The sequence below is a fragment of the Syngnathoides biaculeatus genome, chromosome 16 (assembly GCF_019802595.1).
Source record: "Syngnathoides biaculeatus isolate LvHL_M chromosome 16, ASM1980259v1, whole genome shotgun sequence".
Lineage (NCBI taxonomy): Eukaryota > Metazoa > Chordata > Actinopteri > Syngnathiformes > Syngnathidae > Syngnathoides > Syngnathoides biaculeatus.
Genome location: NC_084655.1, coordinates 22,558,197 through 22,581,241, shown reverse-complemented (window position 1 = coordinate 22,581,241; position 23,045 = coordinate 22,558,197). Strand labels below are relative to the sequence as shown.

The 23,045-nt window shown below is 42.7% G+C and overlaps 2 protein-coding genes across 5 annotated transcripts in view; one reads left to right on the top strand and one right to left on the bottom strand.

Moving 5' to 3' along the window:
• Nucleotides 1-20,534, bottom strand: part of rnf213a (ring finger protein 213a) — a 39,001-nt gene extending 18,467 nt beyond the window's left edge. The window contains exons 1-30 of one of the 4 annotated variants that reach the window (XR_009798937.1): nt 18,672-19,171; nt 18,461-18,578; nt 17,588-17,688; nt 16,472-16,882; nt 16,273-16,394; nt 16,020-16,181; nt 14,525-14,730; nt 14,159-14,448; nt 13,814-14,073; nt 13,415-13,597; nt 13,136-13,328; nt 12,946-13,001; nt 12,693-12,855; nt 12,453-12,602; nt 11,827-11,925; nt 11,623-11,745; nt 11,289-11,472; nt 9,335-9,508; nt 9,098-9,250; nt 8,371-8,990; nt 7,869-8,028; nt 7,570-7,787; nt 7,328-7,465; nt 6,692-6,862; nt 5,274-6,456; nt 4,512-4,693; nt 4,282-4,437; nt 650-4,207; nt 443-567; nt 27-143 (exon numbers count right to left, since the gene is read on the bottom strand). Coding sequence is in view for 3 of the 4 variants with exons in the window: in XM_061847177.1 (XP_061703161.1) it covers nt 27-143; nt 443-567; nt 650-4,207; nt 4,282-4,437; nt 4,512-4,693; nt 5,274-6,456; nt 6,692-6,862; nt 7,328-7,465; nt 7,570-7,787; nt 7,869-8,028; nt 8,371-8,990; nt 9,098-9,250; nt 9,335-9,508; nt 11,289-11,472; nt 11,623-11,745; nt 11,827-11,925; nt 12,453-12,602; nt 12,693-12,855; nt 12,946-13,001; nt 13,136-13,328; nt 13,415-13,597; nt 13,814-14,073; nt 14,159-14,448; nt 14,525-14,730; nt 16,020-16,181; nt 16,273-16,394; nt 16,472-16,882; nt 17,588-17,688; nt 18,461-18,578; nt 18,672-18,674 (9,779 nt within the window). In the remaining variant the exon portion in view is untranslated. Of the gene's footprint in view, nt 1-26; nt 144-442; nt 568-649; nt 4,208-4,281; nt 4,438-4,511; nt 4,694-5,273; nt 6,457-6,691; nt 6,863-7,327; nt 7,466-7,569; nt 7,788-7,868; nt 8,029-8,370; nt 8,991-9,097; nt 9,251-9,334; nt 9,509-11,288; nt 11,473-11,622; nt 11,746-11,826; nt 11,926-12,452; nt 12,603-12,692; nt 12,856-12,945; nt 13,002-13,135; nt 13,329-13,414; nt 13,598-13,813; nt 14,074-14,158; nt 14,449-14,524; nt 14,731-16,019; nt 16,182-16,272; nt 16,395-16,471; nt 16,883-17,587; nt 17,689-18,460; nt 18,579-18,671; nt 19,172-20,333 lie in introns of those variants that run through there. The other 3 variants (XM_061847179.1, XM_061847177.1, XM_061847178.1) reach the window with 3 other exon arrangements.
• Nucleotides 20,535-20,853: 319 nt separating this feature from the next.
• Nucleotides 20,854-22,876, top strand: LOC133515001 (neuropeptide B-like). Its single transcript, XM_061847188.1, has 2 exons — nt 20,854-21,789; nt 22,513-22,876. Exons 1-2 carry the CDS (start codon nt 21,556-21,558, stop codon nt 22,639-22,641), a joined length of 363 nt encoding a protein of 120 aa, XP_061703172.1. The 5' UTR covers nt 20,854-21,555; the 3' UTR covers nt 22,642-22,876.
• The last annotated feature ends 169 nt before the right edge of the window (nt 22,877-23,045 follow it).

The window sequence follows — 23,045 nt, the reverse complement described above, 5'->3', positions numbered from 1 at the left end:
CCATGGCAAAAAGTGTGCATGCTTACTTTGCAGATGCAATGAGATGGGCACTACGAGTGGCCTCTTTGAATTCGCTCTGAATGATCAGGACCTTGTTGTCGGGTCGGTCGTGGATGAGGTGTCTGTCAGCGGTGAGGAAGTTTCTACGCAAAAACAGCATTTGGACTGCCTTAATCACTGATTGACAGTATGCAACTCATCCTTGCAACATACAGTACAATACCATGATTACGTTGTACTGTCAAAAATCAACTGTTCTCCAACTCCAATTACTTAGGAAATGACGCATGTCCGCAATCAAGTTTGTGGACAAACACAAACAGGGATCTTGTGCCTATTCAAATGTCTACCTTGAATTTAACACAGCAGGATGACTTTGTGGTTACTGTGTGCATCATATATCCCTAAACCGTGATCATATTAGATGATTAGATCCACAAACCTAATTTCCTTCAAGAAGAAGTGCTCCATGTCAAACTGCTGGAGTGAAAGAAGCTCGACACTTTGGAACATTCCCTCCAATGGCTCTAAGTCCGGTGCAGTGAGAAGTCTGGAGAACGTTGTCACCTGTAGTTTAAAAAGAACGTCAGTGAGACTTCAGAAGATTAAAAGCTGTGTTAGATGTCAGGAGCTGGGATGGTAACGTTACCTCTGTGAAGGAGGAAACGCTATGAACTTCCTGTCTTGTATGGGACACGATGAAGTCAGCCAGGCAGCTGTTGTTCTGATCTTCAAAATAGACCTTTGCAAGCTCTTCGGTATCCCCACTGGGAAGGTCTGTGTAGTCCAACCGCACCATTGAATCTGGTGTGGCACACTTGAGCAGTACAAGTTTAGCTTCGTGAAGAACTCGCTGCTCATCGTCAGAGATTTCAATCCCATCCTTACTCTTCTTGATCACTTGGTGGATCACAGAAGCACAGGCGTCTGCATGGTAGCCAATGAAGACATCTGAAGGACTATACTTGTAACTCTGAAACGTGTCAACATGATTCCTGACTGAAACAAAGCGCCTGACCCATTCCGTTAGTTTCTCGACCATCCTCTTCTGTGCAGTTGTCATGACGGTGTGGATGTCCAGGTAGTGTTTTTCCAGTCTATTGATAAGAGGGATTGGGAACTGTTTATAAACCACTTCACTTTCTTCGATGACAATTAGCCGGAAGTCGTTGTGGACCCTACACTTGACACGGTGTGTTCCGAGACCGAGGTCCACATACTTCTGTCCTCCCAAGTAGACATAATACTGGTTTAGGGCATCATAGAGACTTTCGTAGAGGTTCTGTAAATTCAGAAGCACAACAGTTTGGCCTGTCTCCATGCAGATCTTGATTCTGTTGATACTGCGGCAGATTTGAGTGTACTCCTGGTCTTTTGGAAAGCTGGATCCAAAGATGATTTCGGGCTGACCAATCTCTGAAAAAAACATTTGCTGCAAGATCTGGAGTGCGGCATAATTTCGGGTAAGGATCAGCAAATAGCGACATTCTTCCTCCTGCCCAACTGTCTGAATGTTTTCTCTCACAAAGTCAACAGGACTGATGATCTCCAGGTCAGATGCGATGCAAAAATGTTCATTAAAAACAGACATTGCATCCATATCATTTTTGCCGCTGAAATTCCTCAAGATGGCCTTTGTGACCTCCTGAATGTTGGGCTTCCGTTGGAACGTTTTGGCCACTGTGTAAACCATCTTAATCAAGCTGTAATAATCACGTAGGCCGAAAAATCCTTTGCCTTGGTTATGGACAATATTTATGTAGGCGACTGCAAAATAGTGGAACAATTCCCTGACCTTCTCCAAAACCATCACATCAGATGAACATATCCCTTCTGCGCTTTCAATCAGCTCTTTCTTATCAGGGTCCCCCCGAGAAACAAATATGCCTCTGTTCATCTTTGCGGGGTCTAATGCCCAGTTGGAAATGCCAATGAATCCAACCTTTTTATGTTCCAGTGGCTCATCGTCAATGCAGCCTTCTTCCAGCAATGGGTGAAGGGTTTTAAGTGGCATTTTTGGGGAGTCTTCAGCCAACCCAATCTCATCAAGGACAACGACTGAAATGTACTCATCAAGATCCTTTCCTTCCTGAAAGCGTCCGCATTGCCTGAATATATTGATGATGCCTTCTGGTGTCGAGTGGGGGCTACACTGGAATGACACCAAATGAATCTGCTTAAACATCTTGTAGAGGTCAGAGTGTGCGGCCTGGCCTTGCATTGCATCTGCCACCAGGGTTTTCGACAGAGATTTTGAAGTACCAGGTTTTCCCACTAAGAAGAGAGGGATCCTCAGCTCAATGCACAGAACCATCATAAAAACATTCTCTTTGAGGGCAGCATTTCTTGCAATTGTGTCGGGCATTGGCACACCACCGAGGAGTAAATCCTGCATAAGTGTGATTTCCTCCCTTATTTTTGCTGGAGTGTACTCTGGTGGTAGACTTTTGCTCACACACTGTCTGTATTTAACCTTTTGTTCAAGGCAAGCATGGTAGCACACGCTTAAGGCCATGATTAGAGACCACATTACAGGATCTCGCTCCCCCTGAACACCGTGAAATTTCTCAAGTTCTGCAAAGAAACAAGAGTGGTTGTCATAAAACCAAAAAAAAACTTGCAGACAACGTTCAACATCCCTCAGGCTGACAAAGCTACACTCATCAGTCCTTCCTCGCATGTACCTCTGTGAGGTAGAAAGAGCCTGAGTAATCCATTTGAAGTGTATCTGGTGAATGTCTAGGCTTTCAACCACTCTGTTTACGATCTGCTTAATATATATTTCCTCTGTCTGATCATTTAACTGGCCAAAGTCCCATACCAAAGGGATCATGCTTGGGGGCAATGCTTGAACTCTGTAGACGAGCTGACGGAGAGGAACTGAGCCTAGTTTTTCATCTGTTTCCTCAGCCCGGACTCTGTACCCAAGACCGGCAGATTCCAGCCTTTTGATCATCTTATCGGTGTGCTTTCGGTATGGGTTACATGCTGCAATGATCTGGAGTCCAGTGTCTGCTTTCAAACTGACGCCCTTGACTGTCTTGTCGCAAAGTACCTCTTTGATACTACTTATGTCCTCTGTGGTATTGGCCTCATCCAAGAAGAGAACAGTGCCAAATCCGTGGTGTTGTTTGTTCTTTTTAGCAATAGCTTCTGCTTGTCTAACTTTGTCGTAAATCATTTCTGACGATGTTCCTCCGTGCACTTTGACCAGTTTCATGTTTTCAGCAACAACGCCGCTCCTGCGCAACTCACAAAGATATTTAATGAGTCTTGTCTTTCCACATCCCGTCTCTCCCATGATGATGACAGGGATGCCACACCTGAAGCGCATGTGAATTGCCAGCATCTTCAGCATGTTGTCAGTCGTAAGCTCATATGTTTCATCTGGGTCAAGGGGCTTTTTGATTCCAAGAACATTGCAGAGTCGCTGTATTTTCTCACTTCTGGGTAGGCTATCGAAGTCAATGTTAAAAGGAACGCCCTGGTGCTGCAGGCCTTCAAACAATGCCTTTGACATAACATTTTTCTTGATAATCTCTCCAGATCTTGGATCGATTGCATCATATTCCTTCTGTGAATTGAGTTTAAGATAAAACCCAATAAAGGTCATGGAAGAGTGGTCGTCATTAAAGAAGATGTAGGGATGTGGTTCCGTTTCCCATCTCTTTCTGAATGAAAAAGGACCCAGGTCCATATCTTGCAGAGCCTGGCCCATTTGTAGACTGCCGGGGCTCTGGTCAGAGATCCTTAGCGAGGGTGTTGCAAAGTCCCTTGCCATGATAATCATAAAACCCACCACAAATTTTTTAAATCCATTGAGGATGTCTCCAGTTAAATTGTAATCACAGAAAACAGATGTCTCGCAGTCTATCAGCTGCAAGTTTAGAAACCAAGTAAAGTTTCTGAGTTCTGCCCAGGATGGGTCCAGATTGCCATAGTCAAGGAGAAGCATCTGAAGACATTCCGCATGCGACCCTTCGGTGATCTTGTTCGAATAGGTGAATCGATCAAGACTAATGTTGTTATGGAATCGTTTGAGATACTGGTATGGTCGCTGGAAGTCTGGACTCTTGAAGACTTCGTCATCCATCAGCGGGTTGTCATCAGGATCTTCTTCCTCTGATAAGCGCATCAGTACCTCTTTTGGTGCCCGGCAAATAATGCTTGGGAACACGTCTGTGATTGAGCTGACTGAGGTATTAGTCTAAGACAAGAAAAGTCCTTAAGGTAAGAAAGGTTTTACATTCAGATGACCATGTATGGTGTCATCCCTCTTACCTGCGCTGAAACATTTCTGCTTGGCTTGACAGTTTCTTCTAAAAACTCTATGGCATACAGATCTTCATCACTGCATTTCCAGGTGTTACCCTCCGAGTCCATTAGGTAACGCAGAATCAACAACTTGAATAGAAATTCATGGATGCCTTTCTTTACCTTTTAAAACAGTAGAAATATTAATTTACACAATACTAACACCAGGCATAAAATATAACAAAATGTAGAATTACTGATGAAGTAATGTCGAAATGGAACACTGTGAGTTTTTTCTTTTTGGTGCCGTTCAAAAGAGTCCGAAGGATGGCATCCTCATCGACGCTGGGTTCAATCAAACGAATACATCTCATCTTTGTGCGTTGCTCGGCTGAGTTCTTCAGTTTTTTGTAAAGCCTCCGGATGTAAAGTGATTTACCTGAAATTTTGAAAACCATCATTGTCAAAAGAATGCGACAGGTTTCATCATGTGGCAATTCCATATGAAGAAATGTCAAGCTCCTGTATTTTGTTCTCATGTGCAGTTTGGTGCTCTTCTCTGGACCATTTTTAAAGAGACGACATGATCATATTTGGTGTGCTTCACTTAGTTGCCACACTGGCATTTAAATCAAAGAGATGAAAGGCAGCGGAATTTAAAAAAAAAAAACCTGTTTGGACTGTATTTGCATTTCTGCTGGGTTGATCTCATTGTAATTAAATATTTCTATCCACACCAGCTGAAATCACTGAAAAGTCTCTGAGCCTGTCATAAATTAAGGTAATAGGCAGCGAGACAGCCCTGATCCGGCATCGTATTATTAAATATTAGCAATTTGTCTCTACTTTTAGCTGTCATTTGAACGCTGCAATCACCAGAGCTCAGCGCCATGTGGATGGAAACCAACGTCTTTTAGTGGTCCTACTCATCTTTTGGGGGTTCAGATGATTGTATTCACATGCAAAAAGTGAGTTCAAACAGAACCAAACGTGAAGTGTCAACACGGCCTTATACTCACCAACACCGGCTCTTTCAGATGAGACCGTGCCAACGCAGAGGCGATCTTTGAATACAGCTGCTGCACTGTATTGATCTGCTGGGACAACGTAATGCTGGTGGAGGAATGTCCTGATGTCATCCAGTGACGCTTGAGGAACAATTTGCAGCCGGTACTGACTGAAAGCTGAAGGAAGATAGCTTTGTTCTCTTTCTGAGCTACAGAGAATAACAAGCCTGTAATCTGTCGAGGTCTGTACGTTCAAGCGCTGAAAAAATTTCACAACTTTACAGCTAACATCGTACATAAGCAGGTCCCCGTACAGGAGGCAGTATATCTTCTTCCCTTTGCAACCTGCGCTGAGACAACGTCTGAGGAAGAGCTCCACTTGCTCATAAGTTGTGGAGGAATTGCACAGGAGGACCTCGTCGTAAGTTGGCAGCGGCTGATCTTTGCTGACCATATAAACAGAGATGCAAGAAGTTAAGATCGCCGAGTGAGGGCAAATCACGAGGTTTGGATTTCCATCCGTCATGCTTTTCGGAAACTCTCTCTCAATTTGCTGTTCAGAATCATCGTCCTCAACCAGTATTTCCAGCAGTCTTCCAAGACTTTTTATGTCAAGAATATGGGGAACGACAGCCTCTGGGTTTCTCATGTAATCATTCCACATCAGATCAAACCTTTGAAATCCATCTGCTTGTTCCGCGGGATCCAGTTGCATACTTGATTCCGACAAGTCGAACTTGAGTTCCTCAAATTGTTCTTGTGATTTGGTGAGGATTTCCTTTTGAAGTTGGTTCCAGACACCCAATACATCAGAGGCCGTGCAGTGTGGCTTTATAAAGGACAGCATCACGAGAACTTGATCATCCACATGTTTGACGCCTTCTTCTGACAGGTTCTTGCATAGGTAGAAAATTTGTTCTGCGGTGAAGTAGTTCAAAAAGTAATGCTGAGATCTCTGTTTGTCCAAATAAGCCGACCAAACGTTCAGGATGGTCTCCATTTTCATACAAAGCTCCGGAAGGCGTTTCTCAATGGTGATGAGATTAAAATTCTCCCCCAGGTTGAAGTCCATAACAATGCTGAGTTTCTCACTAGCGCAACATTGGATTTGAGCTTTCCAGTGCCTGAACAGAGGGTTTCCAGCGGCATAGAGAGCAATGAAAGCCTCAGCTAGTCTTTGAACACAAGCAAAGACCTGAAATGAAACATTTGAACAGGCTTAGATTGCTACGTTTATTATAAAGGCCACATTTTTTAATTTCAGTGACAAATTCGTCCTTTGTGACTGAATCACGTGAAATGCAAAAAAAAAAAGTGTATGTTAAGATTTGAGAGACGACTATAATTTTCATTTTGTGGATTTTTTTTTTTCAAGTTGTTAGTGTCCTACCATTGTGTTCATGTGCCCCCTGCTCGAAACACACTCGTACCTCTGTGAAGTAATTCATTTCCTTCTGTCCCTGATCGCCTTTGCCAGACATGAGCATCAGTTTGTTCTGCAGCTCTCGCACATCCTCCAGAGAATAGCAGCGCGTCTCGCACTCTTCCTCATCTTCCTTGTCCACCAGAATCTCAAGTTTCAAAGCGGTGTGGAGACTCACCTGTGAGGTACGAAAAGCACAGGTCCCTTATTAATACAAATATTGAGACAAAGCGAATGATATGTTCCAGACACAATAGGGTGAAATCTGCACTTTAAAGACCATAATGTGTTGAAAAGATTAATATCACGGGCTTTCACATTTCAAACTTATTAAAAGACGCTTTTCAAATACCAAAAACTGCAAAGGATACATTTCATAAATTTGTGTGTGAGCGTCTGGTGCAGTCCGCAGCACCTGTTGCATAGTGTGCACATTGAGTTGAAGTATTTTGATTGCTATCCCAAGCGTTAATCAGCTGACGAGTGCGTAGAAAACTGACTTTACAACACGGTGCAGTGAGGAAGTAAACAAACATGAAAGCAGTTGCAATAAAGTGTGGAATAAGGCGATACAGTGGGAATTCCAGCGAAAGGCTAAGTAGCGGCGGAGCAGTGCACAGTTAACGGTGATTTGTTCACTTACCTTTTTTCCACTCTGTGCACTAATCCGGTAGATGCCCTTACTGTTGATGGCTGATGCCAGAGACAGAGAAGACAGCTCCACTGAGCCATGGCTATCCTTCACGGTCTTCAGCCATTCCAAATGGCGGGCACTGTCACGCTGCAAAAGAACAGTTTTTTTGAAATTATTGTCCCACGGCACAACCACTTGGCTGTACTTTTATCTTATTGAGAAACAGTAAATATCTCTTTTATTGTTATGACCATTTTTTTGGGAAGGTTGTTGTCTTTGTCTAAAGCTCTCCAGAGTTTGTTCAAAACTTTTTGGAGGGCCAAAAACCCCGAGTCCGGCTGAAGCTCGTACAGGACCGGAGAGTAGCCGAGAATAGCGTCATGGAAGCAAGCCACGCGGTCCACCTCCATGGCATTCTCTCCCGCAGAGATGGAAGCCAGTTCGACAAACACCTTCAATTCTTTGAGATCTGAAAGTAGTCAGTATTGTTTATTAAAATGGCCTGACCTGGAAGACCTTTGAGATACTTCCTGGAACGCACGGTTGTTACCTTTCAGTGCATCTTTTACCCATTTTACAAATAGGCCTCTGTGTGTCAGCTCATTTAAACAAAGTCTGCGAGCCTCTGTGATGTCCACCAAATCCTTCTTGGTCCCTATCAAATCATTGTCAATGCACTTTAGCTCCTCCACTTCAAAGTCTGCATGACTCTGAAAGAACAACATCGTGAAGAAAACAAATGTTTAGGAAAGCTTGAGGAAAAGCCTGCATTGAGTTGTCGACATAGTTGGCAAAATAAATATGTCTGATTAGGATTGCGACATGAACATGGTTAATAGCAGTTTGGTGAAAGACCTCCTTATATATTGTTTAATATTATCTAAAGATCAACAGCTGAGCAAATAAAACATCCCAGGTTACTAAACAAGGAAATTGCTCATGGTATTGGTATTTATTATATAGAGTCCCTTCTCACTTATACAATGTGAAATTCTAATTCTAGTCAGATTGTGTTTGGTTCCGCTGTAACAACAAATGAACATTACACTTACAACTTTCAACAACGTCTCCAGCACGGTGAAATCTCCTTCAAGACAGAGGGTCCTCTTGACCGCCATAATGACCTCAGCTGAAGTCACGGCAAGATGGAGCTCGTGATATTGCTCGATCTGTTGAACCCTGGTGTGGATCCACTGCTTATCTGTCGACTGGTCAACCTTACTCATGATGTCCAAGTCTCGCGCGAGTTCTGCGTACTTGGACTTGTAATTGCTGAAAAGCCGGTTGACCTGCTTGAGCTTTATAGTACCGTTCTTCAGATGTGTGTAAATATCTGTGTAAGTGTCAACGCAAGGCTTGAATATCTCTGCATGAAGCTCATCAAGTGTCAGTGTTTTGCACTGTACGTCTTCCTCAACGGGATTGTCATGCACGGCATTTTCACTGGCCCAGCGTTTGCCTTGTTCCTTCCAGCACAATATGAATATGTGGCTGTCTTTGAATTTGTACAAGATATCGGACATTTGTCTGATGTCTTGAGTCATTTTGAAGTAAGTCACAACACCGGCCATAGGAGGGGGAAGTTGGTCAAACGGGTGAACCTCCATGAAAAGGTCTAGGTGCATCAACTCGATGTTGACACGGCGTCTGTCGTCCATGTCACGGACGTCAACTGAAACAAAAAAAGGGATACAACAAACATTACATTCACTGACAACAACACCGAACAAGAGTTTGAACGCTTAGCGCGACCCAACACGCTCGACTTGGTCTTCGTACCCGCCATGTTCTCGTCAAGGTGGCGGATCATTGCGAGAAGGGAGTCCACTTGCTCCTTCTGCTTGTAGACCGCGTGAACTTCACCTTCTCTACACTTTAGAAGCCGTGACATTTTTCCAGTGTCCCTGTGTTGCTCGTCCTTGGACAGACAATCTGAAGATGACAAGCGTCACAAAACACGCGTGCCTTTTATCATGTCTCCAGCAGGCTCTTCCGTGAAAAGGAGACAACTCTTACCGATCTTCAGCAGCTCTAAGAAGGCCTCTTGATTTGCCAAAAGGATTCTGAGCAGCTTCACTGTAATGTTTCCCTTAATAAACCGATTTTTGATGTTTGTCAGTGTTGACACCGCAAAATTGATTCTGTCTCTGGCATCACTGGTGAGTTTGTCAAAGAGGCCGTCTTCTGTATCTGAAAAGGTGAGGAATTGAACATTAGCAGCCTTTTTAAAACTGCCTGTCTACATACTGACACGTTTTAGCACAGGTCTCAAACTCGAGGCCGGGTGGGGGCCATATCAGACGAAACCACGTCATTTTATGAGACCCACAAAAGCAAATCATGTCCATCAACTTCCATCATTCTTGGCCAAATCTGTACAAAAATTTTGAAATTGGTCATATGTAATAAATTCTGTTAAGTATTGCAAGTATTTTTTTGTAACCCATCATCATTTTTCTTTTTTTGCAGGAACTGAATAACCTGCCGTATTATCCTTGACTTTGAATTTCAAACTTGGCTTTCCACCAACTTTGTTGTGCATATGCAATAACAGGAGGCGATTAAACTTTTATAGTTTCATAATGGCCGTCCAAGGAGACTGCAGCATGGCCAGTGACAAAAATTCGTTGTTCACCCCTGAGTTACAGTTTTTAATAAATTGGATGTTTTTGAAATGTGTGAGAAAAGCAGAGTACCTGGATAAAAAGCACACAGGCCCAGGGAGAACATGCATACGCCATGCAGGAATGCGACAGCCACGTTTAAACCCTTATGACCCCGGTGAACTGTGAAGGGCTTCTGCTCACCTAGTGATTTTGCGTTATGACAGAGGGGTTGGCGGAGGCTACCATGAACTATCAATAACACCATTCATTATCGTGTTACGCCCAGCTGTTGTTTATGTTTTTATTGATTCCCAAGGAACGCAGTGTGTAAGCAGCGGTTGAAAATATGCAAGGGAGTGGGGGGGGGGAGATTGGGCAGAAAAATTTTACCTCTAAAAAGGGAGTTGCTGGAAAAAAAGTTTTGGAGCCACTATGGTAAACAGTATCCACTGTGATGTTTACATATGCACACTGATATTTTACAATGTATACATTTTTAAAACTGCTCTGTAAAGTTATTATGGTGCACACGGGAATCATTTCACAAAAGATGCTACTCAAACAACTACAAAAATTTGTGAGAAAAAAATAGAATGCTCTCCTAGACATACACAACTTAACAGCGTTTCTGCTAGGATAAATTCATGGGGTATTGAAATGCAATTTTATCGTTCACAGCTTATTACGGGGGGGAAACAAAATGCAGTTTCTCTCAGCCTAGTGGTGAGATACAACCGCCGCGTACAAAAATATTAATGCATCAGTTAAATTTTGGCCAATGTCGCGTTATTGGTGAAGCACTATAATTGGCCCCATTTAATATAATTGATTGATTGGGCTGTGGTTTGAATGGCTTTCCACTAGAGAATTGATTCATTGCTTAACCTATTCGTGGGCAGGGTCCCATTTTTGGGACATCATAATTTTCATGCATTATATCCTTCAGTACATCCAAATATTTAGGGGTTTAAATCTCATTCTGATTATGGTTTTTGGGACGATCTACTGAGAAAACCCAAGTACCGTCTCGCGGGCAGCATCCCATTTTTGGGACGAGATTATAAATTAGTAATGTTATTGTGTAATTTAACCATAAACGAAAAAAGAACTGTTTATTTTTCCTTGATTGTGGCCTGTTTGGAGACTTTTATCTTAATAAGGCAAAAAAAATTGCCACCCTGCCCATGAATGGGTTAACAAGAATATGAAATTTGTGAGAATTTGTATGTGGGACAAAAGGAAAATGAACTCCACGACTTGTTTCGAAACTGGAAAAAAAAAAAAAAACATCTCATATCTAGTGTGTAACATTAACTGGGTGTTGATTTTCCTCGAACGTAAGTAATGAAACGATGAGGGATTACCATATAGCTGAAAAATATGTACGGCAGCAGTCCATGAGAGCAGGTGCAGAAGGACAATCTCTTCTTTTTCTTCATAATTTCCTTGTTGGTCCCTTGGCCAGGAATTCGTGACAATGGCTGAGACGAGTTTCACAAACTTGTTGTTCATCTTGAAATTCTTGAACAGTTGGCCCTCCGAATTGCTCTGGATAAGGAGGACATTTGCCCGACATAGTGAGTTTGAGAATTGTCCATTTTCACCCCGAGGCTACGTTCTCAGATTGACCGCTTAACTTTTTGGGGTTGTCGCAAAGACTTGGAAGATGAATCATTTGCGAAGAGAACATGGAAATACCTGGCACACAGACGAAACTGCTTCGAGCGCACAGATCTCAATGGTAGGCCCGACATGTCGGAGTGAAGAATCAAGTTCTTCTATTTTCAAGCAATAAAACTGAACTTGATCCACTGGAATTTCCTTAAACCAAACAAATCAGACACTTAATATGTGGTCAAGAAAGTACCGGATTGATGTACCATTGGGCTGTATATACGCTACCTTTCTGTACTTGCCCTCAAAATCCAAAGATAATTTCTGTTTCCACAATTCCTGACACTCACTATCAGTGAAGTGGATGCTAAGTATGCGGTTCCATACCTGCAAATAAATAAACTAATTAATTAAGGAAGGTTTCTCTCGCACTCGACACATTATCAATGTAACTTGAAGGAAAACTAGGCATAAATCTCAAAAATATATACACTAATAAACAAATATTAACTCATTGTCGCTCTTTATGAATACAAAGCGAAAAGAGCATTGAGGCGGAGGGGCAGACAAATCACGATAAAAACGCAACCAAATCAAACCCTTTCAGTGCGTCTTTCACATCACATTATCCTTTTTTTTTTAATATTGTGTTTGTCATTTTTAATGTTTTTGTCCATTTTTAAATGTTTTATCTCTTTGTTTTCAAATGCCTTTAATCATGTAAAGCACATTGAGTTACCTCGTGTATGAAATGCGCTATACAAATGAATTTGCTTGGCTTTGTACATTAGCCAGTGACGCTACCAATATCTGATGCGTCTGTACCATGAGCCATAAGAAATACTATCTAGAGATTCATCTACATATTGATATATAGTTCAAGCGATTTAATTTGAAAACATCACAATGCTCACTTCCATCCCCTCCGTAGCACCAAGCTCGCGAAGGACAAGACTCCTGGACAGCAAATTCTCCTTGAAATGCAAACTCATCCAATCTCTCATGATGCGAATCGCTTTTGCGATCGCCGTTGCTTTGGTCTGCTGTCCGTCGCCTGCGGCCACCTAAGAGGGAATCATTTTTTCAGTTAAGATTGGCAACCCACCTCTGGTGAACGCTGTACCGCTGGCTTCATAAGAGTTGACTTTGCATACCTGTCCCATGTGTGGGATGGCAAAGTCAAACACGGACGCAGCCACGTTCATGCATGCTAGAGGAATATCCTTGTAGGAGGAGGACTTGACTCCACTGCAGACCTTCTCAAAGAGGTTTACCACCGCACTCAGACACAACTTGGCATAATCTTTGGAGATGCAACTGGCAAACATTCAGCAGCGACAATAGTTTAACATGCAAATTGAGGAACTCCAGAAAACAATACCATGTTGAGATAAAAGTTCAGTTTACCTGTATTTTACCTCAAGGAGATTATTTCGGATGTGTGAGAGAATGTCAGATACATCCTGAAATGAAAACCAGCATCAACGATTCATTTTTTTTTTTTTTTTTTTTTACTCGAGAATATTTGAACAGGGATGTGGAGAGTTTTAATGCACACAATCCACTTTGTTTTTTTTTTTTTTTTATCATGACATACTTGAAAGGTATAAGAGCTGATGTCCCTTGGTGCCTTTAAGTGGAGAACACGAAGAATGTCCAAAAGCTGGATGTTCATGTTGATGCTGTAATCCTTCATTTCACTGAGAGACATCAGGTAAAAACCAGATCGAGCTACAAGTGGATCTACCTTCATCAAGTGATGATGTTTTTTTATCATACTGAGCAGGTCCCTTGAAAAGTAGAAGATGATGAGAAATGTATACATTTGGGAATAGATCCAGGGTTGGATGTGTTGATTGAGTAGGGGTGTTCTTACTTCTTTGCACCGCTGCTCATTTCGCGCATTCCAAGGTTTTCCAGACCGTGGTCAAATGTCAGCACCTGATAGGGCTTGGCAGCTTTGCCTTCGAGGAAGTGAAAGAGTGGTAATGCCACAATCCAATGGGGCTTCCCATCTTGTTTCACAGTTTTGATGAGAGACAACAAGGAGCTTGGGAGGCTGCAACATAGACCAGCAAAAAAGCCATGTCAAACAAAAAAAGCAAAAGTAGAAACAATGTATGCATTAAAATGGCCACGGAACCGCAGGGTTCTTGCTAGTGTTTTTTCTTTTCCTTTCTGAGATCCTTTTTCCCTAAAATTGTGTTGAAGGTCAGCTAAATCAAAGCGGGACAATTCGCAATCTGGCCAGCCCTCAAGGTGCCACTGTGCTCACCTTGGAAAAAGAGCAACATCCCGTGCAAAATCTTGCCAGTACTGGAGGAAGCTGTCTCGGTCTAGGTTGGGTAAACACAGCTCAGTGCAGAGATGGCGGTTTTGGACAGGATCCAGTGTGATACGGTACTGTCCACAAAGCTGGAGCACAAGCACCGCCGCTCGAAGAGGATCTTTAATGTACAGACTCGCTGCATTTTCATCCCCATTTACTCGAGGAGACACATCCTTTAACATGAAGTCCTTCATCAAAGTCCGTATCTGGGGATTGCAAAGTGGGGGGAGGGGGGTAAGGAAGATTTTGGCTACGACTGGACTCATTGATGACAGAAGCGAGATAACTTACATTTTTCTCGTTGTAGTTTAAGGAGAGCCAGTTCTGAGGTGTTCCTTCATGAGTGCATGGGTTTGCATAGATCTGAAAGAACTGATTCAGCTGTTTTAGAAAACTTTTCAAATTGGTGTTCGTCCAGGTCCTGAGAAGATCAAATATTGTGTCCATCATTATTTTCCCTGCAATCTCTCGCCCTTGAATCAATTTTTTCCGCTGGTCCGGCCAAATCATTTCCTTAATGCGTCCCATGATGTTTTTTGTTGGCTTCGCACACACTATGTCGTCATATTGATGCCAGTCCCCTTCAATAAAAACAACAACATATTATTGGTGATCAAAGAAGTCTACATAACAGGCCTGGGTTAGGATTGTTCATACCGTCTTCAATGAGCAGCCGAGGTTGGACAAACAAGCATCTGTTGGTTTTGGACTGATCACAGTCCTGTTTGTAGATGTGTTCAAACATGTATTTTCCTTTTTCTTTCTTGTATATGATATATTTGTAAGGTATTGGCACAGACATAACCTCCGTTTTGTTTGTCTCCAGACAACCTTCCACCAAAAACCCATGTTCGTTGAGATTCCTGCACAAAAGGGAGACAAACGTCAATACATATTTTTCCTCACTTAGGTACCGGTTGGGCTGGAGCCTATCTTAGCTGACCCTGGGGAAGAGCCCGGGTGCAAGCTAAACTGGTCAAGAGCCAATCGTAAAGTCCAAATTTATAAACAACCAGCCAGCCGCACTCACGTACACATCCACGGGCAATTTTGAGAATCTGGCGGGGAATTTCATGTTTTTTTAATTATTAAAAACTATCCATCCATCCATTTCCTTTGCCGCTTATCCTCACAAGGGTCGCGGGGGTCTCCCAGTTGTCAACGGGCAGGAGGGGGGAATACACCCTAAACAGCTGCCACACCGTGCCGCCATTATTAAAAACTACTACGCTGACATTTTAAGGATTTTAAGGGCTTTATTTTCTTAATTTTCTCAAATTGAAACTTTTGTAATTGACAAACATTAATATTCTAAATCTTTGCTGGTAAATATTAGTATTTTGTAATAATAATAATATTAGTAGCCTCAGATAATTATAGGCGACACGCACCGACTCTAAATCGGTGATTCCCAACATTTATCGAGCCAAAGCGCATCTTGCACTGGCAAAATCTCAGCACACCAACATACAAAAATGTCACAAAAAGTGGATCCACTTTTTGCCATCCAGTACAAGAACTTTAATTTGTTCTGTCTGTCTTTATTGACCGCTGAGAGAAATAGATGACGAAAGACACATTATTTGTTGTAAATAAATAACCACTCTGACCAATTAAGAGTAATTTGATCGTGTCCCGTGGCACGCTGGTTGGGAATCTCTGGTCTAAATTAGGGGCGGGGGGGGTTGACTGTTTGTCGCGTGCCCCCAAATAACTCGCTTGCTAAGTACGGCCCTGCTTGATAACCACGGGGGGCACAGGCAGCTTGATGAGGAAGGCGGATAGAGAGCTGTGAGCTGAGAACGAATGTGCATAGCAGGACACAAGGACCACTGACACTTTACGTTGCAGTAATAAAAATGGATACTTTAGCTCGGCAACGCGTGGCATCAAATCTCATCTTCCCCGATGCGCCGCTTCCCGCAACTGCCATCCAAAATATTGACCAAGTGGGGTGGAAAAAAACGTAACCGTGAACACTCTTTACACACGGCAGAATCACTTTAACTTTTATCAGGGAGTGGAAGTTTTGACGCAGTTAAATTGGATTGTCCAATGTGGCGGATGTGGGCAAAATTCACTTTGCCACCTCCTGTTTCATTTGGGCACTGAAACCTGATCAAATCATTTTGAAAGGTTCATCCAGAAGTACCTGGTCGCCATTAGCCGCAATGCATTCACGTTCCACGTTGCTAGAGGAGGTCCGGCTCTGATGAAGATGCAATCTTCATCCAGGTTAAATTCAAAATCCTTTGAGAGGATGGCATGGAAGTAAATAGTGAGCCTGTTTCTGGAAGGTATGCTCCTGCTCCTGCTTGAAATGCAAAGCCAAAAATGAAAAGCAGATTTTTAACATGTTGCTAATATTATTGCTTGTGAGTGTTCTCAACAGATAATAGATAAACCTCATGGATGTTGCTTGAGGCGGAGTATCGTATTGTGCGTGATAGTCTGCATCAGACTGTTGGGTCTCCATGTCTTCGACTGCACGCGGGTCCACACTGGAGCCTGGATCCGGAGCGAGCACCTGCAAGCATACAAATTCTTCTCTCAGAACGGGAATTCGTTGTGTCACCCAAGGGGCTCATTTGCATAAAGTCTTACCTCAGACGGCTTTTGAGACCAAAAGGTTCTTGCTTGGTCTGCAGTGCCAGACTGCTTCTGTTCCTTGTCATGATCCACATTGGCATTCTGGTCCCATGGAGGCTGCTCACTTGTGGCTTGTGCATCCTCACTCTTCGACTTGCCCCTTTTGGACTTTTTAGACTTGCTGTTGCCAGCCTCGGACGCCGTGCCTGTGGCTGAGTTAACGTTCAGACCTGCGCTATCCTTGGAGATGGAGTGCTCAACTGTCGAATCTCGAACTGATTTTTGTGCATTGTTGTCATTGTCATCTTCTGGTGTGACTTCAGACTGAATCCGTGCAGCATTATTGTTGGTATCGCCGGAGGAACCTGACTGGTTCTCTCGTGAGGAATTATCGGCTGTGTTTTTCTCCTGTGCGGTTGTTTTTTTCTACAAATAAAAAGAGTGCGAGAACTATTCTACAAAGAGAAAAATCGAGTATACGTCGTGAACTTTATTACATAACAATTAAAGTTAGCAAAAGCTCTTCCATATCTCAAGCAAGTGTGGTACAGGTACTACTTGTGGTGTGGTTGCTCCCTCTAGTGGTACTCAAATGAATCACTAAATTGAATGTTCAAAACTGCATAATGTTCACGATAATGTCGGTTCAACTGTAAATCACCAAGTATACATTTGAAAACTTGGTCGGTTGTATTTAAGTCAAATAAATATTTAATCTTTTAGAACAGTTTTCAAACATGTAGCTAAGTACAATTTCGATTTAACTTGACATTTTCGCTAAAACCTGATTTCAGTTGTTCACATCTACAGCGCGTTAGCTTTTTCAAATTCACCCGTTTTGCACGCGCTTTGGTATTAAAAGTCTATTGCGTTGAATCAACAAACCGCATAAACCGTCAAAACATAAACCACCCGCGTCACAGACTCATTTAACCCGGGGTTATGAATAACACAGTGGAAAATGTAGTATTTGGGTAGAAGAGGACTTTTAAATAAGGTTTAACAATACCGACAGTTTACACAAATGACTCAAGACTAATCATTATTTTGTGAAGGCAGATTTCTTATCCCATTTGCACCCATTATTCACAAAATATATGTTCAGTGAGATGGAATGCAAATAATGCTCACCAAGTTTTTGTTACAATCTTTGTCATCTGCGGAAATAATGGGGTTCTGTGTTGTAGCAGTAGAGTCTGTCAAATCTGGTACCAAGGACTTCGGTTGACTACCTTCATTGCAGGTTAAAGAAGAAGGTTCCATTACAACACTTTTTACGTGAAAATACATGGAAATAATCCATGCAACAGAAATAATGATGGGATTTTTGAATGAGTGACCAGTGGGTTATATTATTCACACTTCTTCACATTTGCCAGCCCTTTTTCTGGTAAAAGACAGAAAATCGGACATTCACTCAACTGGACTCAATGGAAAATGACCAGCGCTGGCTGCGACACGCGCTGACAATGTTTTTGTCTTTACATCTTTTCAAAGCCAACACCTCCTCTTGCTTTTATTCTGCTCTTTCTCCATTTACTTTCTATGCACGCTTTCCTCCACCTTGCAAGAAATCAAGTAAAGCTGGGATTTCAGTTTACAGCTTTTTAGCCTGGCTGAACATTTCGTGCAAATCCGCCACTGCTCACGCCGTCCCCTGGGGCTGCGTACAAATGAACGGCTTTTGTTACCGTGACGACTCGGGGTGACAGACAGGATGCAAAGTCGTAAGGGCAGTCAAAGTATTGACTGTGTTTTCACTACTGGGGAGAGTACGTCACCAACACGTCGTATGTGACGTATGCAGTGAAAGGATAAATATTCTCCCCATAAAAAAAATAATCAAATGAAATTGTAAGGTTGGCAAGTATTAAGCGTTTCCGTCTTAATTTTATTTTCACATAAATAATGCAATCCTGCATCTTACGCACGGTACGTGCATTGACACAAAGGCCACCATTCTCAAATTGTGCATAGGCCGTTCGATTAGCAAATCTCCTTCACCTTGGCTGTTGGCGGACTGGACCGACAACTTGGTGCCACACTCACTGCAGAACTTTGCGTTCTCCACACAAACGTAGCCACAGCTAGAGCACTGCATCTTCGTGGTGTTCAGGGCTATCTGTGGGGGGGGGATAAAAACAATTGAGATTGCAAGCGGGGATGAAAAGGTCCGTGCAACCCTATTTTAACAGCAAATATTCATAACGATTACCATTCACTGACACAACCATAACAATCAGCCCACATCGGATGGCGTTGGGAAAACAGATTGGCGGTTTTGCTTAGGCCAAACATCTGGGACACGTTATGCAAGTGTGGAAAATGGGTTCTTTCCACCCATCCATCCATCCATCCATTTTCTTAGCAGCTTATCCTCATGAGGGTCGCGAGTGCTGGAGCCGTCATCAGTCATCGGGCAGGAGGCAAGGTACACCCTGAACTGGTTGCCAGCCATTTGCACTGCACATGGAGACAGACTACAGTCGCACTCACAATCACACCTACGGGCAATTTAGAGTGTCCAATTAATGTTGCATGATTTTTTTGGGGGGGAATGTGAGAGGAAACCGGAGTGGCCGGAGAAAAGCCACGCAGGCAGGGAGAGAATATGTAAACTCCACACGGGCGGGGCCGGGGATTGAACCCTGGACCTCAGAACTGCGAGGCCAAAACCTTACAGCAGCGTCACAATGCCGCCCGAAAAAAATCAATTAACTACGGATTAAAAAAAATAAAAAGACAAACAAAGGTAGGGTGTGGTTTTCAATTTCTGATATATCGATCTGTCTAGATATGCAATTTGACATCTTATTTTATATTTAAAAATGTATTTATTACAGATCAAATTTACCTACATTTTAACAGATGGGAGGTTTTCCCAAAATGAAGTGTCCAAATTTACTATGTTGTCTTTTAAGAATAAATAATATGAATGAATAAAGTGAATAAACTATTCACTTGCATTTCTAAAAGTTGAAGATGGATGTGGCAGTTTCAAAACTTTTTTTTTTTTGGGGGGGGGGGTCGATCAGGAAAAATAAAGATTATCACTGTCATTTGCTTTTTGTATAGGCGAAATTGGGGGTGGGGTGGATCTATTAAAAACGGGATTTGTGGGCCTAAAGTACGGTGGCCTGAAAGTGCAAAACAATATAAATTGTGAACCTGGCAAAATTGTTGAGTCATATGACCATCAAACAGGGAGACTTATTCTTTCAGGAATATCAGAAATGCAACATGAGCTTCTGTTAAGTAGAAATGCTGCATTTTGTCTCCCTCACCAAGAGGGGTCCTTTTTCACTTTCGTTTTCAACAATGGAAAATTACCACACTATATATATATATATATATATATATATATATATATATATATATACACACATACATACATACACACGCGTATAAAAATACATATCCTATTGAAAAGGGCGTAAATCATTGGGGCCACAATAAAAACAAATCTGAATCGTAATAAACATTAGCATCGCATTCAAGGCTTGTATATTTTACGGAAGCGTCGATAAAACGCAATTCAGGCCAAAGTGGCGTCTCGCGGCCTCCAAGTCGGGGAACGGATCTCTAGCAGCCGCTGTGCTACATCGCTTCGAAGAATAGGATCTTTGGATGTGGTGTCGACCGGCCAGGAAATGGAAGTCGTTGCTGCTCAAAATGACAGCACCGAGCGCGGTGTAGGACGGGGCGAACGTCGGTTCCCCCCTACTGCACCGAACAGCGAGCGTCTCCGACGGGGCCGTTACAAAGTTTAGTCACGCCGCACCCCAATTTTTTTTTTTTTAAACGCAGACAAAATGACACGGAAGCCACGGTCGTTGCTAAATGAAGCTAAAATGCTGTCGGAGTTTGGAGTTCCTACCTGGCTCGGGAACGGAGAGGTCCTCGTCCCTCCGCCGCTTGGGGTCGACTGAGGGGCGCCGACGGCTGCTCGCCAATTTCACTTGGGACTTTTCTTTCACTTTCGTTTTACATGAAATGCTGGCGTAAAATGCGAATATACTACTACATCGCCAAATATTGAATTAAAAAACAAGTGGCATCATTCAGACTGTGACTCCAGCCTTCGTTTCAAATATAACAAAACTTATTTGACGTTGCACATCCTAAATCGAGGAGCTCAGTGGCGAACATTTTGGAAGGCAGTTATGTTCATCCTCAGATTAGTAAGAAAGTGCTCTGACAGGCACTTTCAGTATGTAAGCACAAGTCAGTACGTTTAAAAATACTTTTTTTTACCAGTCATTTTTGAACAATACACGTTCTCAAGTCTTCTTAAATTCTGCCATAGCGGGTCACAGGAGCAACCAGAAAGGTGCCAGCGATCCATCGATCCATTTTCCGAGCCACTTATCCTCACAGAGGTTGCGCTGATGCACCAAATTGTAAAATTGCGTATGGAGATTCTAAAATTTTTAATCTAATCGTCAATGCAGTTCTTATTTGAAATTCTATCTACCTTCTACAAGTTGGGTGTTTTTGGGACGAACTTTCACAAAGCTGAAGATGCCATCTTGGGAATCGGAAACTTAAAAAAAAGGCAACTGGAGCCTGCTGGGGAATTTCTGTCGAAGTCAACAACGGGATTCGCAGTCACGGGGAGATCATGCAAACATGCAGGTCCGGCATTGAACCCGCGACCTCAGAACTTTGTTTCCCAGTTGCCCCACCGTGCCGCTCAGATGAAAATCTAAATGCTTTTAAAGCATCTTAAAAGCAAATATTGAAAATTGAGGACTCGAGATGAATTGGGATGTCAACAGAGTTGGTTAAATAAATCTCTGACACGTCTCTCTCACTTCGCCACGCAAGAACCACTCTGACCGAACCGATTAACGCATCCGTGCGAACGCACGACAAACTGTTCCAAACAGGCCGTGCGTGAGGATGTCGACGCGATGCACTCTGGGACTTGTAGTAGTTAGGGCGTCAAGCCTCCGGGTTCGAAATAAATGCATTTACGTCACATGAGAACGATGACCCGGGGGGGGTTTATAAGAACTGAGAAATGGTGAGAAAGGTGCACACAATCGCACACGACGACCTCCGCTTCATTGTTCTCAGCGTCCAGGTTCAACACAGAGATGCCGGCTAACCTGCTGCTGCCCGTCGCGGTGGTCTCCGCTCTGGTGCTCTGCATCCCCACGGAGGCGTGGTACAAGCAAGTGGCCGCTCCGAGCTACCACTCGGTGGGCAGGGCGTCCGGCTTGCTGTCCGGTTTCCGGAGGTCACCGTACGTCCGGAGAGGAGTTGACGCGGAGCCGCCGGAAAGTTTGTTTCCTGAAACAGAAGCGCCGCGTTTTAGCCTGAAGACGAGGGTCAGTGTTTTATTGACTGCTATGAAATAGTGAAAAATAGTGTTTGCAAACGTGTTTCTCTTAAAAAAAAAAAAACAAAAAAAAAAAAAACAAACCGGTTTGTACGCAACATTCGTGAGGATAAGCAGCTCAAGAAATTTGTCACCACATGATTAAAAAAGACATTGTTTTAGATCGACATTGTGGAAAATGCAAATTGGTGATTCATTTTTGGCCCAAAATGTGTCACAATACAAGCAAAAGGGTTGAGCATTGTTTTCCAAAGCAGATATACGCAAATGTCTCAATTTGACTAAAATCAAAGATGGTCAGTCTGCGTTCACAGAACGTGAGAAAATTTGACGTGAGGATACATTGAGAACCTCAAATTCTTATTTTAAATTCATGTCCAAATGCCAGATCAATTTGTAGATTTTCAATAAAGCACCTCAGATGTACTCATGCATTTTGTTCAACTTGAAACTAACGATTAACTTGTCAAACAAACCCTTTAATAATCAAAGTAGGATTTTGTCAAATAATTTCAGTGAATTCATTTGTTTGAGGGTTCTGGGTTCATATCAAGTTTGCGGTCTCCCCTTGCTTGCTTGACCTTCCTATCCCATCGACTCTATTATGGCGATTGCGATTTTAAGGATCACAGGAATGATTTGGTCAAATGAGCGACGATGCGATGTAGTCGACGTACTGTGATGTACCAAAATCTATGATTCTGTTCTTCAGCCCACCTGTATACGACACATCGCGCCAAACCTGTTGAGTTGTCAACTCTCCCCCGCCGACAAGATGACCTTCAAGTGCAACGCGGACATCTTCCTTTCTCTGGACTTAGCAGACTGTGTGGAGGACTGAGCAGTATTTATTTATTTTTTTAATCTATTTATTTTCTGGCTCAATTTTATGAAATACAAATTATGCATTTCAATGTGTACGTTTGTTTTAAATCAGCGAGCTGTAGAATTTTCCGCTTAAAAAAAAAAAAAAAAAAAAATCACCTAGCAAAAATGTTTTACCATCTTAAACTCTTGCCATTATCCTTGTGTTCCTAAATTACAGCCGAAGCCAAATAAAACTACTCTTCCTTTCACTTTGTGGTATTTTATAGGCGTCATACACCTACGACAAGTGTGTGTGTGTGTGTCTTTTGGCTTGTCCCTTTCGGGGTCGCCACAGCGTGTCATCTCAGATGAACGCATATATTTGTTTGGCACAATTTTTACGCCGGATGCCCTTCCTGACGCAACCCTTCTCGGTTG